Genomic DNA, 18,117 nt, shown 5'->3' with positions numbered 1-18,117 from the left:
ATTGTGCAATACAGGTAGAAAACATATTTTAATCTAAATTTTGATCACATAAATGGATTCTACGTCCAATTTCCTTCAAAATTGAGTCTAAGACCGACCCTCTAAGATTTGTGGTTCCTGAGTTATCGTCGTTTGAAGATAGGGGTTTCGCTCAAAAATCGCCAAAAAGTCGATTTTTTGGGAGGGTACAAACATGGAGAGGGTGGTCCGATTTGGATGAAATTTTGGATGTCAAATTTGAGCAGAATCGGAGATGGTAATTTTCAAATTTGCATTATTCTTGCACACTTCAGGGGGAATGACCCATATGTTAAGCTAGGTTTTTGAAACTTCTTACTATTTTTCTTAAATAGCCAAACTAATAACCTTTCTTTTGCATCTAAGACAGCTAAAATCGGATGAAGCCCGTGGGAGTCGCTCAACCTGCATTCCTGTCACACATGAGGTCTGCACAGCTGATTCCACGTAGATTTTCCCCGCCAGTAATGACAGGAAACGTTGACAAACGGAATATGTTCCAAAATCATAAGTGGTTTTTAACATATGAAGGGAAATCATCGTGAACTGGAACTGCCGGTCGTTAGCCCGGGTAAAGTGGAAACGTTGAGATGATTGTTGTCCTCTGCTCTCATCTCGCAAAAATCCATACAGAGAACCAAGTCCCATTCAACCGGCTCCGTGGCTTAATGGTTACGACTTCTGTCTCCCAAGCAGAAGGTTCAGGGATCAAATCCCGGTCGGTACCTTTGAAATTTGGAATCAGGAATTTGAATATGAATAAAAACTAAAATGAATCAGGTGGGATTCGAACTCACACCTTTGGATTGGTGGTCTGGGACGCTAAGCAGTCGGTCATCAGAAGGTTTACACTCTAGCAGTGAATTGATCCGTAGTGTTGAAACATGTTATCTCTTCTTCTTATATTATTAAATACGCGCTGATCCCTGATTTGCCTGAGGGGATTGGAAGTCTAAATATAGATCGAGTTTCCTTCAGATGCTTGCTTCTATGTTTAGGCGGGGCCGAACAATGCCCAGCGACCTCGGAATTGGACCGCAAGGAGCTCTGTCATTCTGAAACGGGTCGTTGGAAGCAGCGCGAGGGCTATCACCACCTAATACCCGGGACTGAGATAAGTTGTATCAGCAATTCGGCATATACAAAGTCTGATACAAACTATACTTTCCCATAATATCGCTACCGGTTAGCGGGTATTGGATTGGACCACACACACACACACAAGACAGCTAAAATCGGATGAAATGGCGCGGAGATACGATTTTTTGAAAAAAAAGTGGTTTTTGAGAAAATTTACGAAAATTGCCATTTTTTGGACCACCCTAACACGGCGTAGGTCACCCTAATGGCCAAACGAAAAAATACGGGTCAAATTATTTCGGCCAAGGAACCCCCAGAAAAATTTTGAGCCCGATCGGAGAACTTTTTTTCGAACTATGCTGTTTTCGTGGGGAATTGCTGTATAAAAGCGCATCATTTGATTTAATGGCGATTTTTTTAAAATAATTTGTCGTGTATGCAGTTATTCTAAAAAGTGGTGAATGTCTAAGAGTATGGCTTGGTTCATGAATACTATTGCGTATTTCTGAAAATTTTGCTGCTGACTGTATGCGTTGAGAAATTATGTAGTTGATGAAAGAGAGCATGGCAAATTTACGACGTTCTTGTAATGATTGTATGTTTATGAGCATGCAGCGTGCTTCATACGATGGGAGAGAAAATGCAGTCCAGTTAAGTTTACGTAGTGCGTACAGTAAGAATTGTTTTTGGACAGATTCAATACGTGCTTGGTGTACGGCATAGTATGGATTCCAGACGATACTACAGTATTCCAAGAGTGACCTGACATACGTTATATAGAGTAATTCAATAGTATACGGGTCCTGGAAGTTGAATGCAAAGCGCTTTATAAAGCCTAATGTACTTTTTGCATTGTTTATTATTGTGTTATAGTGTTCTACAAAAGTTAGTTGTGAGTAGCGCCGTACCTAGGGGTTGGCGCGGTTGGCGACCGCCAAGGGCGCCAGCCCTAGGGGGCGCCGAAATCGTTGATTGCACAAAATTTTCATGTCAGCTATAACATTCTCATTAGATATTTGAAACAGCAAGGGCGCCGTACTTTTTAAATTGTCTAAAAAACTTTGGTAATGAAAAACAATAAAAGAATCAGCTAAAAACTGAAAAATTATATTTTACCAAGGTTTGAAAACATGTGTATAGTTTTGCGCCAAAAATGTTTGTCTAGAACATAAAATTAAATTTTACGAATAAAAAATAAACATATAAATACTGATGAAAATAAAAATCAAAGCAAAACATAATTAAAAAATAAAATTATGAAATAGATTCTCAAATATTGATGGACAAATTCCTCAAAGTGAATAAAAATTTCTTATCTTAATATTTTTATAAACTTTTTTTTCTAACAATTAAAAATTTGTCAATACTTAGAAATTTTGGAAACATATGATTGCGAAACAACTGGACTTTTTGCATTCAAATGATGAAACCGTGGCCTGTAATTTAAATTTTTGACCTTTTTTTTTGGTCAGAGTCGAGGGACATAAATTTCAAAAAATATGTGCAAAGGCCAAAATTGATTTCGACAAAATTTTGTTTTGCCGCTGCATGTTGAAAAATTCTATTTCGATGCCGGTGTTCTCTTTTGAACTAAGCTTGCTGGGATTGCTATCTAGATAGAACAATAGAGCACAAAATAAGCAATCCACTTTTACGACCCCCGGGTCTTTTGTGGGCTCTGTTGCAAGTTTCTACTCATTTCTAGGCGTCCGAAGGTTATGTGTGTTGAGTCACTCAAAACCTCTTTTACGCTAATGGACCGACGTTTTACTTCCCCATCCGATAGAAGGCGTGATCAGGCAAATCTCGTCTCGAAAAATGCCACCGGGTCCGTCTGGGATTGAACCCAGGCCTTACTGGGGTGAGAGGCTACCACGCTAACCACTGCGCCACCGGACCCGCGCAACAATCAAGCGCACGGGCATCGAATTATTGTTTTTACAAATTTGAAGAAGGATTTTTTTCTTTTTTCGTTGTAATTAACGAAATAAAATCCAAAGCCAAATCAGTAAATTATTTTACGGATCAGGGAATGTTCTTTGCTTATACAATCAAATTAATACTAGATCAGATCAAATTATGCAGGCTTAAAAATATAAAATTAGCTAACAAGTTATAGCAAAATTTATCATGATTGAGTAAAATTGAATAAAATATTCTGTGCAGTTATCTGAAAAATAAATTTGAAAAAAACTAAAACCCGCTATCATTATCGACTTTATGAAATCTGAGAAAATATTCAGAAAACTTAATTCCTGTAATAAATTTTCGATTCATCTTCTCTTATATTATTTGAAAAATTAAACATAAAATAACTGTGTTTCTGAATTTAACCATATTAAGTTCTCCAATTGCAATTATAAAATCCAAACTCATATTTAAGCATTCATTGAAAATTTCTTATCAAAATGCTTGTAAATTTGGGAGGGGCACCAAATTGATGCTTCGCCAAGGGCGCCGTGGACCCAAGTTACGGCTCTGGTTGTGAGTCTAGGATGACACCTAGATCACGTACTTCTTTGCATTTTTCTACTGGTTGGTTTCCTAATTATACTGTTATGTTTGGTGTTTCATGTTTTCTGCTGAAGGCAATGGAATTACATTTCTTTACATTCAATTGGAGTAGGCTTTTACTGGCAGTGCGTGACCGAATGGTTACGCTGTCCGCTTTGTAAGCGGATGATTCTGGGTTCGATTTCCGTCTGCTGCAACCTTCCATCGGATGAGGAAGTAAAATGTCGGTCCCGGCCTTGGTTGTTAGGCCGTTAAGTCATTCCAGGTGTAGGAGTCGTCTCCTTGCCATAAGTACAAACAACACACCAAACCAAGCCTACTCCGGTGGAATCGCTGGTGGCGGTTGGACTCGCAATCCAAAGGTCGTCAGTTCAAACACTGGGGTGGAAAGTTCCTTGGAGTAGAAAGAGGTTTGGGTGCCCTCCCCATTCAAGCCTTCGGACTCCTAGGTTCGAGCAGAAACTTGCAATAGAGACCACAAAAGACCCGGGGTCGTTAATGTGGATGGTTTGATTTTTTTTTAGGCTTTTACTACACCATGTGTAGAAAAGATTAATTTCGTTTTGGAATACATGACTGTCATTGGCTTTTCCTATTTCCATATACAATTTCATGTCGTCTGCATATACAACTACGTTATTTTTTTTTAAGAATGAAGGAAATGTCGTTTATATACAATATGAAAAGAAGAGGTCCTAAAAGGGATCCTTGCGGAACCCCAGAGATGACGTGAATTGATTCCGATAGACCCGGTGGTTGGTCACTTTTTCGTTTGACACTTTTTAGTTTGTACCCCGTTTGTTTGACAAAGTCAAACTAAAAGTGACGAACTGTCACTTTTACAAGGCACTCACGCACACTATCAAAACAAACGTTTGGTAGTGTGTGTAAACTCCGTGTAAAAGGGGTGTCAAACTAAACAGTGACCCCGTTCGTTTGACAACAGTTGGTGTCAAACCATCGGGGTTTTAGTGTAGTACATTTTGGAAGCGAACAATTTGTTCGCGCTCAGTCAAATATGACTTTAGCCATTCCAAAAGATTCGGTTGAATTCCAATTTTCTGCAGTTTGTAGATTAATAATGATATGTCGATTCTGTCAAATGACTTACTAAAGACTGTGTAAATTGCTTCTACGAAATTGCGATTATGCATTGCATTCAGTGTAAAATTTACAAATTCTAAAGGTTGGTGCTAGTAGCATTTAAAAAGCCGTTCTGTTTACATGTGATGCGGTTTTTACTTGCTGAAAGATTTTTTCATTTATAATAGATTCAAAAAGTTTTGGAATGCTAGACAAAAGGGCAATTCCGCGATAATTACTTATGTCTGATGTTGGGCCTGACTTGAAAATAGGCACCAAAAAGACTTTTCCATGTTTGTGGGAATTTTCCAGTATTTATTGACTGATGATCTATCAAAATCCATGCTGCCGGTTCCAGCTAGTTTTTCGGTAATTGTACGCAAAATTGTGCTGAAACAACCATTATTTTTGGTAACATCTCTCCTGTCATTTTGGTTTGGGCTGTCAGTTTTGGATAGCAAATCAGCAATCAGGGTTAGCTATTTCACCAATCCCAGGATGGTAAATTTACCTGTAATTTTAGCTGATTTAACCAAATAAATCACTGTTTCACCAATTTGAAGCCAGCTAATTTGAATTGTTAAATTTTAGATGGAACTCCTTTCCGTGTGGTATATACAGCCCGGGAGCATGTTGACACCCTGTAAAAAGTTTGACAGTTCTCAATCTGAGCAATGAGCCAACGAAATCGGGTGTCTTCTAAAACGACCGACCTGTAAACCTACTAAGTTGGCATGCGTCGATGCCAACGTTTTAGTCGATCTATTAATCGGCAAATTAGATTGGCTTTAGTCGGGCATGCACGGAAACACACTAAGTTTGTCAAAGAATCGGTTAATGAAATACGTTTTAGTGTTGTTTACTAAATGGACTTAGGTAAATTATTGTCTGCGTTAATTTGAACCGGAATTCCTGCAATTTTCAATGTTGTAGCAGAAAGTAGCTTGTTCAAAGTTTGGTAAGTATTTTCTAAGTGTTTCAATAATCATTTTTAAGAAAAATAGGGTAGTTTATTGTTTCAAGTGTTTGTTTGTTTTTATTTTTTTTCAACATTCTCACGTGACAGTTGCAAGAAAGCAGGAGACGAGGCAAAATTTGCACCATGTTGCCACATTTCATGCGGACTATATAAGCTAACAGATAGCCTCTGAACAGTTAGTTTTGACCGAAAATCCGTCAGAGACGGATCGACGGTGGTAATTTTATTGCTCACACACACATACACACATTGAAAGACACAGGTTGTGCACCACCTTGGGAGGAATTCTGTTCTAAAGAACATTGTTAGAATGGTCACTCGGAAACCAGAATGATTCAATGCAATGGGGTTGGGACCAAACTGGCTTCCCTCAGGGCCATGGCCACACCCGGAGTGGCCATGGCCCTGAGGGAAGGTTCTACCGGGGGGACATTTATCGAACCATACGACTTGGGGCAATATGGGTATCAAAATTCATGGTTTTTGATACTGGTGATGAAAATGGCCATTTTGACAGGATTGGCCACACCCGGAGTGGCCATGGCCCTGAGGGAAGGTTTTACCGGGGGGACATTTATCGAACCATACGACTTGGGGCAATATGGGTATCAAAATTCATGGTTTTTGATGCTGGTGATGAAAATGGCCATTTTGACAGGATTGGCCACACCCGGAGTGGCCATGGCCCTGAGGGAAGGGTTGGGGGGTGGCACATTTTATGAACCATACGACTTGGGGCAATATGGGTATCAAAATTCATGGTTTTTGATACTTGTGATGAAAATGGCCATTTTGACAGGATTGGCCACACCCGGAGTGGTCATGGCCCTGAGGGAAGGTTCTACCGGGGGGACATTTATCGAACCATACGACTTGGGGCAATATGGGTATCAAAATTCATGGTTTTTTATACTGGTGATGAAAATGGCCATTTTGACAGGATTGGCCACACCCGGAGTGGCCATGGCCCTGAGGGAAGGTTCTACCGGGGGGACATTTATCGAACCATACGACTTGGGGCAATATGGGTATCAAAATTCATGGTTTTTGATACTGGTGATGAAAATGGCCATTTTGACAGGATTGGCCACACCCGGAGTGGCCATGGCCCTGAGGGAAGGTTTTACCGGGGGGACATTTATCGAACCATACGACTTGGGGCAATATGGGTATCACAATTCATGGTTTTTGATACTGGTGATGAAAATGGCCATTTTGACAGGATTGGCCACACCTGGATTGGCTATGGCCCTGAGGGAAGGTTCTACCGGGGGACATTTATCGAACCATATGACTTTGGGCAATATGGGTATCAAAATTCATGGTTTTTGATACTGGTGATGAAAATGGCCATTTTGACAGGATTGGCCACACTCGGAGTGGCCATGGCTCTGAGGGAAGGTTCTACCGGTGCCATTGATTGAATAAATTTAATTAGAATTAATTATTCAGGATTAAATAAATAGGCAAAGAATTAAAAAATATAAATAAAAATAGCATGATTTTTAGAATTTTGTACAAAGTTCTTTGTCATATTGGTCATGTAGAACATAACCACCTGCACCTTTTTTTTAAAGAAAAAGGTCACAAATTTTTGCGCGCCCAAAAGTTGATGTTCATTATTCTAAAGCAAAAAAATTCTCGTCTTTTGCAACCAGTTTCATTAAGATTGATGTAGGGAATCATGAGAAATAAGCGATTTTGTTCTTCAATCTAGCAGAAAGGAATACGATTTTTGGCAAGTAACCTCATTTTGGCGCCACCTACATTTGAAACACAGTCGCGCTGCAAAATCTCAATAGAGGGCAAAAAGTTTACACTCGTACAACTTGAATTTTTTTTTCAAAAGTTGTTCTAAAAAAAGTAAATCTTTCACAGTTCCTGAGGGGAACACCCTTGAAGAGTATCGGGGCCGGCATTTACAAAGCGGATTCAGTGACAATTTCATTCTCAACTTAATGTTAACATGTTAAGGTTAATGTTAACATTCCATAGGTCGCCTCCCTAAGGTGTTGTGATAAGGTCCAGTTTGTGACGATACACTACCTTGCCTTTACTAAGCAATCGAATCCAGAAGGGAAAAAGATCACCAGTTGTGTTGGACCGAGCCGGGATTTGAACCCCGATCTACCGCTTACGAGGCGGAAGCGTTACCACTGGGCTACGTGGCTCGGTCGTTCTAAGGGCTGTAAATTAAATTTTAAGTTTGCATTCCTATGTAACCAAACAGCGAAAATTTGAATCGTCATTCTTCGATGCTTTGCGCCATCTGCCGTAATTATTGAGCTTTTAATCGCGAATCGTCCACATCAACTTTTGAGCAGAAATTTGAGGTGATCGTATTTAGGATTTTGATGCTCCAACATTTTACAAAATATTTAAATTAACTCATTTCAATTAGTGTTTATTAGAATTTAACAGTTCTGCTCCATGATGTTACATTTGCAATTCAGAGATTTGGAGAACCTTTCAACTTACTGAGATCAATTCATATTTCTAAGTTTAGATTTTGCTAGCTGAGTGCTCTTTGAGGGAAAATAAATTTTGAGAAAAAAACCTAATCGCTTTAATTTATTGAGGGCAACAAGTCTAAACGCGAACTACTTGAATTATTGCTTAAGAGTTGTAGTAAAGTCTATTTTTGGTTTTCATTCCTATATTACAAAACAGGGAAAATTTGAATCGTCGTTATTCGATGCTTTACGCCATCTGGCGGAATCATGGAGCTTTTAATCGCGAATAGTATTTAAACTTACCGTGTGTGGACGCAGTCTATTGGATTTCCGACGTATTGTCGAGTGGTTACTGCTATCGAGAAAGTCACCAACAGTATGACAGTCGCATTGGTGTGAAGTCGAAAAATCGAAGAATCTGTTTTTACATGATTCACCTAAAATAAAGAAGTTAATTATTATTTTCAACCAAGTCAGTTGTGAATTTAAGAAAAAAACAATGCTGCAATTTCCTAACCGGTAGTTAAAATTTGAATTGCGGTTTGGTTGGTTGTTTCAACAGAATTACTGAAATTACTAAAGAAGCGAGGTGTGCCTTTTAATTCCGCTTTTGGTTTATTAAGAGCGAGTCCACGAGCAAAGCATACCCATCTCACATCGACCTCAGCAATCTGCCTGAAATTTTCAAGGGTTGTTTGAACATATAAAAATAGCATCTGGCCAAAATATGAGCACTCTAGGTCAACGGTAAGTGGGGCAAATCAGGACACAAAGTTTTGAGGTTCAAAAACGTCATAAATCTTAAAAAGGCTATAACTTAGGCAAAATTCAATTTAATTTCAAAATTCAAAATGCATCTGAAAGGGCCTTAAAAATACAACAAAATGAAGCACCAGTGAAGCAGAAGCATCCCAATTGGTTCAATCTAAAGGGAGTTATATAATTAACAAAAGTTATACTAAAAAATATTATAATTTAGTAAAATACATTTATTTATACCAAATAACTTTTTATATTTGGTTAAATGAAGTTAAAACTCAATAAATATGCCAAAAATCAATTCATGTTTTGAAGGATTTTCCTAGATTTTGAAAAGTTTTATGAAGAAAAATCAAAGTGTCTCATTGTTACGGGACCATTCATAAACCACGTGGACACTTCAGGAGTGGGGGGTTGAGGGGATTGTCCACGATCCATACAATCAAGTTTTTTTTGTATGGCTAATTGTCCACGAGGGGGAGGGGGGTGGAGATTCCCAAAAAAAGTATCCACGTGGTTTATGGATGGTCCCTTAGGGACCCCTACCCATGGACTGAAAAGAGTGGGGAACAATGAAACAGCCCTGAATTCTGGGTATATTCTCAATGTTGGTCAAATCTAATGAAAGGCAATTGTAGCCCAGTTCTTGCCCTATGAAATGACGAAAGAAATTTGGAGAAATATTAGTTTTTGTATTAATGACAGCCTATTAGCAAAAATGAAATTTTCAGGCATAATTTACTTTTACACCCCAAAATCAAACATTTATGAATAACTTTGCAAGGGAGCGTCCATAACCAAAGCAACTATAATGGCAGAGGTGTATCCAAAGTAGACACACCTTTCCCCAAAATATGAACCTGATTGGTTGAAACTACGACTTGTGAGACCCATTTTATCATTGTCTAAACCTCCGAAGCACTCAAGCTTCCGCAATTAAAACATATCAAATTTTATTTATTTTTTTCAGTGAAGAGCATTTAAAGGACGCACAGATGAATAATTTAACGCATTTTTGATTTTGATTATTCGTAAATTGATTGAGAACGTTGAGAACCGAAAAAAAAAACCCGCTTTGTTAACAACTGGCGGGACCTTTTGAAAACTACCCCGAGAAATGTCAAATCAAAACGTGCTCGCTATCTGTCACTTAGAATGACAGCGTGCCAAAAATGCGCACCTCATTTATTTTGCAGACTTTTTAGTTCCTCATTCGACCTGATGATTGCGCTGTCGGCAGTGTCGTCAAGCGATTATATGGGGCGAGCAACGAGTGGTAATTCTACCTATACCTATTCTTTGCCTAAGCCCTAACCGATTTGGCTCAAAATTGGCACAGTCACTTTACTTTTGCCTATGGAATCGACTTAGGGGCTCTTTTATAAATTTATATTTATTCAGATTTTCATTTCCATGCACATTCATTCAGTTAAAATATTATTGAGTGTCCAATCACAATCGATGACTTTTTACTTCAATTTTAAAAACTAGCAACTTTCATTTATTCATGAAATATTGTAGCTTTCGCTATTCAGTGATTTCAAATGTAGGAGGTCCTACGTTTACAAAAGGGAAACTAACTTATAAACTACACGCCTTACCCGACAAACTTCGTTCTGCCTTTTATCGTTTGTTAACGTTTTTTGCTTTTTTTGCTTATTCAGCCTCCTGTGATCAAAATTTGATTTTACGTAAATTTTCCTATACAATCTGCAGAATCTGCAATCTGCACAATCTTTCCGGAATCGGTTCCAGAGTGGCCAAAGTGTCAATTAGTTAGCGTATAAACCTTCCTTGGGCTTATACGAACCCAAGGCAACAAAGAGCACATCGATCCGACGCTCCGTATTGAACTGATTCGCGTTCGAACAAAACCATCGAAATTTTTTATATATATAGAAGAAGAAGATGAAGATATAAAGAGCGGATCAATGCAGCTGAAGACTGCAATGATTTTTGTCGAAATGCATCAATTATCTTATTGGACAAAACATCCAAAGTGTCAACTTCGGCTTATTGATGAAGGGCACTGGTGCTGGACCAGGGAGGAAGTTTCAGAATCATTTTCAGAACTTTGTTCTGAATCCTCTGAAGTTTTTTCTTCCTGGTTAAGCAACAGCTTGTCCAGATTTATAAATTAACAGTTTATTCTTGAGACAAAGTCTAGAATTCCTGTTTATAAGTGGATACACACATTTAATATATTTGTTACATTTAACCTGTATACTTTCAATGTGATCCTTGTAAGTAAGGTTTTTGTCAAAAACAAGTCCAAGATATTTCACTTGATCCTCCCACTTTAAAATTACCCCATTCATCTTTATAATGTGATGACTTTTTGGTTTAAGAAAATCAGCCCTTGGTAGGTTTGTGAGGGAAAATAATAAGTTGAGTTTTTGCAGCATTTGGAGTAATTTTCCATTCTTTCAAATAAGAATTGAAAATATCCAAGCTTTTTTGTAATCTTCTTGTGATAACACGAAGCACAGTGGTTCAAAAGGCTGTTTTGACGAACTTAATTGATTAGAGCAAAAAGTAAGCATTTTTGTGCATCGACATGTTCTACAACTTTGTTCAGCGTTGTCATGGCCTTCTTTTGATGAAATTTGTTTTTCAAAATACTCATCACAGTAGGCTATGGAATTTCTAACTTTTGACTGTTAAGAGATAGAGCTTTGGTGTCTTCGGCAAAGTTGTAGGGCTGAAAATTTCCACAAACTTTGTCGAAGACGCCAAAGCTCTATCTTTGCGTTGAATACCAGTTTTGGAACCTTTTCATAAATCCCTGCCGAAAACCAGTTTTTACTAAAACTATGTTGAACTTTGATTTTTGACGATTACAATGTTCAGAAGAGTTGTCAGTAATATCAAAACAAACAACTTTGTCGAAGACGCCAAATTGATAGGAGCTATATGTGATGAGTTATAGCAAGATTTCGTGATAATTTAGCTAGTTTTCGAGATCGGTATACAAAGCCTCGGGCAAATTTGGGCAAAAACCCATACAATAGGCTTCAAGTATGACTATTCCACTACAAAATGTCAGGTGAATAATTCGTCCGAAGGTTTACGGTCATAGATTTCTGAGCATTTCAATTTATTTTATTTTTGATGACTATTTAAATGCATTTAGGACACTTTTAAGGCACATAAGCCATTTTTGCGATTTTTTCGGACATACGAGGCGTGTAGGCCAGAGTCTTGTGAAAATTTTGATGTATTGGAAGTCTATCTTTGGAACCTATTGGCTAATAAATAATATGAATGTTTGAAATAATTTACTGTCTTTGCAACACCAACGTTATTACGTTATCTAGATGTCTAGATTCGCCGATTAACTCTTTTGGAAGGATTTTTTTTTTCAAAGATGTTCACAAAAATACACTGGATAACCTCAAAAATAGACTTACAATACATCAAAATTTTCACAAGAGGCTGGCCTACACGCCTCGTGTGTCCGAATAAATCGCAAAAATGGCTTATGTGCCTTAAAAGTGTCCTAAATGCATATAAATAGTCATCAAAAATAAAATAAATTAAAATGCTCGGAAATCTATGACCGTAAACCTTTGGACGAATGATTCACCCGACATTTTGTAGTGGAATAGTCATACTTGAAACCCATTGTATGGGTTTTTGCCCAAATTTGCCCGAGGCTTTGTATACCGAGCTCGAAAACTAGCTAAATTATCACCAAATCTTGCTATAACTCATCACACATCGCTCCTATCAATTTGGCGTCTTCGACAAAGTTGTTTGTTTTGATATTACTGACAACTCTTCTGAACATTGTAATCGTCAAAAATCAAAGTTCAACATAGTTTTAGTAAAAAAACTGGTTTTCGGCAGGGATTTATGAAAAAGGTTCCAAAACTGGTATTCAACGCAAAGATAGAGCTTTGGCGTCTTCGACAAAGTTTGTGGAAATTTTCAGCCCTACAACTTTGCCGAAGACACCAAAGCTCTATCTCTTAACAGTCAAAAGTTAGAAATTCCATAGCCTACTGTGATGAGTATTTTGAAAAACAAATTTCATCAAAAGTAGGCCATGACAACGCTGAACAAAGTTGTAGAACATGTCGATGCACAAAAATGCTTACTTTTTGCTCTAATCAATTAAGTTCGTCAAAACAGCCTTTTGAACCACTGTGGCGAAGGCTTCTACCTTTGGCGAAGATGCTTGTATCATCAGCAAAAAGTGATTTCTGACATCCTGGGGGCAAATCAGGCAAGCCAGAAGTAAAAATATTGTATAAAATTGGACCCAGAATGCTTCCTTGAGGGACGCCAGCACGTACAGGTAGTTGATCAGGTAGTTGATTGCTATTCTGATAACATACCTGCAGAGTACAATCCGTCAAATAATTTTCACGATATAAATCGGAAAATTGAACCTTTTCAATTTCGCAATCAAACCTTTATGCCAAACACTGTCAAATGTTTTTTCTATGTCTAAAAGAGGGCAGCGAATGACCAAGAAGGTTAAAGCAGCCAGACATAAATTAATTAACAACAACAACTTGTCTAGAAGAGCAGCGCCAGTAGAATAGCCCTCAGATTTGTTGCTTCGAATCAAATTTGAAACTCTCAACAACTGATGAGTAGTTGAATGCCCAAGGCGAAATCCAAACTGCTCATCAGCGAAAATTGAATTTTCATTAATGTGCGTCATCATTCTGTAAAGAATTATTCTTTCAAATAATTTACTAATAGATGAAAGCAAACTAATGGGCCGATAGCTCGAGGCTTCAGCAGGATTTTTATCCGGTTTCAAAATCGGAACTACTTTGGCATTTTTCCAACTACTGGGAAAATATGCCAAATCAAAACATTTGTTGAAAATTTTGACCAAGCTAAACACAAAAAAAAATTGAATTTTGGAATGTTGAAAATTTGGTAGGTTGAATATTACCTTTTTTTAAAGTAATATTACATAAAAAATGTGAACCTGATGAATATTCATCAAAAACTGAACTGATGAAAATTCATAAATCTTTTTTTTTTGTCACAAAATCTATCACCATTTCCTGATGAATATTACCATAATTTTTTTTTCTGTGTACTCAAAGTTGCTTCTGGTATTTTTTTTAACAATGTGTTTAACAATGTAAAAAATGTCATCCTCACCAGGGGCTTTAATATTTTTGATTTTTGTTGATAATAGATTTTATTTCATTCAGATCCGTATTAAAAACTTCATCTGATGAAAATTCTTGATCAACAATATTCTGAAATTCTATTGAAATTTGATCTTCAATAGGACTCAAAACATTTAAGTTTAAATTATGAGCACTCTCAGACTGCTGAGCAGGTTTGTGGTCTTTCTCTTCTTAGTTAATAGAATATTGTCGAGAACAGAACACTGATGAAGTCTGCAAGTAGTAGACGAAATACGTATCTGTCAAGATATTAAAAATATATAGCGGAATTAAAAGGAACAACTCGTCTCTATGTATTCATAGAATATTGTGGTTTGGTTGAGCATTTTAGCAAAATGCCTTATGTATGGGACAAATTTCAAAGGCGTTTTTCTCAGTTTGCTGTTTTTGCATATGGGACATTTATGCGAACATGGGCAGTTTAGTGCAGCATCACGAGACACGGTGGGTAAGAAGGGGATTATTATGCAACTTGCATGCACCTCGGAAATTCCTCCTGGAGGTTGTTGGGGAGACTATTCTGAGTCAGAAAAATCGATTTCCAAAATATTCTGTCGGTAAAAACTGATTTTATCTCGATTTGAAGTTAAAAAACCTAATATTTTACCTAAAACCTCAAAAATACGTCTAAAATCTCGGTCTAACTCTGGACAAAGATGTAAATTTTCATCAAAATATCAATTCTTAGTTCCCAAAATATATTCCTGACATAGTACACCTTAAATCGGTCCATTACTTGAGTCCCAGCGTCATAAGAAGGTGTAAAATAGTGTTTTTTCTTTAAAAATATTTTCAAATTGCTCTGGTAAATAAACTGTCATGTCTGAATTTCAAAACTAATGTTGTAGCATTGTTGCAAACAAAATGAAGAACAATTTTGCAGAAAAAAGAATGAAATTTTATCCATTTTCAGTAAAGTTATGTCCATTTTAGTGGGAAAATTGTTGCCGATTTTCAAAATTCTTCGATATTTAACTCATTCCTGCACCCAAACGTCGGTCGCATGATTGTGATGCATGGCGGCATGAAAGTATATCAGAATCTGCATGAAAACTGTCCTCAAGCATTTTTTGCGATATAGGGGTATGACATTTTTGCCCGTTACCGACAATTATCGACATTACCGACGGCTTTTTGGTTGTATTTCACAAAAAAAAACCCTTTACAGAACGAGGATTGAACCACCAACTTTTGGTTATTAATCCGACACGATACCACCGCGCCATGGACGCTTGATGAAAAGTGAGTGAAAGAGCACCAACATATGCTTCTCTTTGGAGTGTTGCTCGGGGACGGGCCAGCGTTATATGTGTTGGTGAGAACTGCAAATCGCTGAAATGTTTACACGCGGGCAAAAATGATCTAGGGGCTTGCTGCAAAAAATGTTATAAAATATGACATTTTCTGCAGCAAATCCACTGTTGCAGATTTTGAGATATATTTTTCCTTTGGGTGTGTTATTTATTAACAGCTATTGCACACTTTGCACCAAATTCTCCACCCTTGCAAATCATAACTGCACACCAAATATGTGCACACTTGAAATCCTACCCCTTCTCCCCCCCGCTCGCCTAGAGTGGTGCGTGTCTTGACTGAGCTTTGCTGCTTTCGAACACTTTAGAACAGTTTCAAACTAGGGTGTGTGTCTTAGACAGTTTTTTTTCTGCTGTAGTTTGAGGTGTGCACTTTTGTATAGAGCTTTCCACAAGTTGCACGATTGTCTAAAAATCGCTGCAATCTGCAATACTATGATCATACTCAGTAGGATGTAACAAAAATTACTTTTTGGCGGGCATGCAGGAGCTGGTTCCGGTGGGTACACTGAACTCAAATCTCAAATATAAGCTTGATTGAACTTTATAAGAGCTGTTGTTTTGCATTTTAAATTTAAATGGGATTTAACCAGTAAAAAACATGGTTTTTAAAAAATTTTGATTTTTAGACACTTTGGCCACTAAAGCGTTTATCTTCAACATCATTGGCATGTAGGACAGATCCTTGCACATGTTTTGGTATATATAACATTGAAGTTTTGAGCAAAATGAAATGGCGCGTCGCCTATCTTTTCTGCTGAGCCGTTTTTTGAAAAAAAAAAAAATCAAGACATTGAAGGCCTGAGCTCCAGAGTGCTTCAATTCAATGTGATATATACTCCAAAACATGCGCAAGGACCTGTCCTACATGGCAATGATGTTGAAGATAAACGCTTTAGTGGCCAAAGTGCCTAAAAATCTACATTTTTGAAAAAACCATGTTAAATCCCATTTAAATTTAAAATGCAAAGCGACAGCTCCTATTAAGTTCAATCAAGCTCATATTTGAGATTTGAGCTCAGTATGCCCACCGGAACCATCCCCTGAATGCCCGCAAAAAAGTTTTTTTTGTTACATCCTACTGAGTATGATCGTAGTAGCTGTTGATAACAGGAATGAGTTAAATATCGAAGAATTTTGAAAATTGGCAACAATTTTCCCACTAAAATGGACATAACTTTACTGAAAATGGATAAAATTTCATTCTTTTTTCTGCAAAATTGTTCTTCATTTTGTTTGCAACAATGCTACAACATTAGTTTTGAAATTCAGACATGACAGTTTATTTACCAGAGCAATTTGAAAATATTTTTAAAGAAAAAACACTATTTTACACCTTCTTATGACGCTGGGACTCAAGTAATGGACCGATTTAAGGTGTACTATGTCAGGAATATATTTTGGGAACTAATAATTGATATTTTGATGAAAATTTACATCTTTGTCTAGAGTTAGACCGAGATTTTAGACGTATTTTTGAGGTTTTAGGTAAAATATTTGGTTTTTTAACTTCAAATCGAGATAAAATCAGTTTTCACCGACAGAATATTTTGGAAATCGATTTTTCTGACTCAAAATAGTCTCCCCAACAACCTCCAGGAGGAATTTCCGAGGTGCATGCAAGTTGCATAATAATCCCCTTCTTACTCACCGTGCGAGAACGTTGATACTGTTTTCGGCGAACATTTTTCAGACGAATCAAAAGCTGAAGATCGTTATCAGTAATGGGAGAATCAAATTTGACTTGGACTTTAGGAAAAGCATCCAAAATTGCATTACAGCCATGCCTCGGTTTTGCACGCCTCGGTTTTGCACTGCCCCGGTTTTGCACCGTTCAGCTGCCTCGGTTAAGCACGGCCCAGTGCTTAACTGAAGCACAGAGCTTATGGGTTTTTGGCTATATGGGAGACATTGGCTTTAATCGTATGAAAAATCATGCAAACATCATGATGGATCATCATGGGATGATGTCAGTTATCCATTAAAATTATTATTTCATGAAAATTTTCATAAAAATACGTATTTTCCTGCACCCAAAGTTAAAGAACGAGGGAAAGTCCTCCCGAAAAGAAACGTGAGGAAAGTACTATTTTGCGTGAGTAAAGACCTCTCGCGTGTTCATTCGTTCATTGACGAGTTCATCCTATTGAGTGGCTTATATGGACAAATGACCACCACTTAGTCACCGAACCATGGTATCCTATACGGCAAAGGCACGGTTCAATAAGCCGAAGGTCTTGGGTTCGAATCTCGGTACCGTTACTTTTTTTTTAAGGTAAACTTTTTTGGAAAATGAACCCATGAGTAAAGTACTCAAGGCATTTTCGGGATTTATCCTCTCCGTCCGCACACAGTACCATTTTACTACCGAATCGTGCTCTTTATCCTCGCGTATGCCGATGCCCAGTTCTGGGTGTGTATTTTTAAAATGCATTTTTTTTCTCTAAAGAATCTAAAAATATATTGTTATTGGAATATGGGTATCAAATGATCAGGTTTTTCATACATTTCGGATATAATAACAACATTTTTAGAAAATACTCCAAATTTTCACAAAACTACGTTTTTTCGAAAAAAAATACTTACAATTTCAATTTTTACAATATGGGTATCAAACGATCGGGATTTTTTCATACATTTCGAAAGTAATAACAATATTTTTTTTAAATACTCAAAAATTTCACAAAACTACGTATTTTTGTAAAACTTTTCAAAATTTCAGTTTTAACAATATGGGTATCAAATAGTCAAATCATTTT

At 37.3% G+C, this 18,117-nt stretch overlaps 1 protein-coding gene across 6 annotated transcripts in view; it reads right to left on the bottom strand.

Moving 5' to 3' along the window:
- Window positions 1-18,117, bottom strand: part of LOC6052895 (innexin shaking-B) — a 243,815-nt gene that overhangs the window by 96,475 nt on the left and 129,223 nt on the right. For all 6 annotated transcript variants that reach the window (XM_038263416.1, XM_038263415.1, XM_038263419.1 and 3 more), the window contains one exon: window positions 8,431-8,564. In XM_038263416.1, coding sequence (XP_038119344.1) covers window positions 8,431-8,564 — 134 coding nt within the window. The remainder of the gene's footprint in view (window positions 1-8,430; window positions 8,565-18,117) is intronic.

Source organism: Culex quinquefasciatus, chromosome 3 (genome assembly GCF_015732765.1).
Source record: "Culex quinquefasciatus strain JHB chromosome 3, VPISU_Cqui_1.0_pri_paternal, whole genome shotgun sequence".
Lineage (NCBI taxonomy): Eukaryota > Metazoa > Arthropoda > Insecta > Diptera > Culicidae > Culex > Culex quinquefasciatus.
This window is presented reverse-complemented; position numbering and strand designations above follow the sequence as displayed.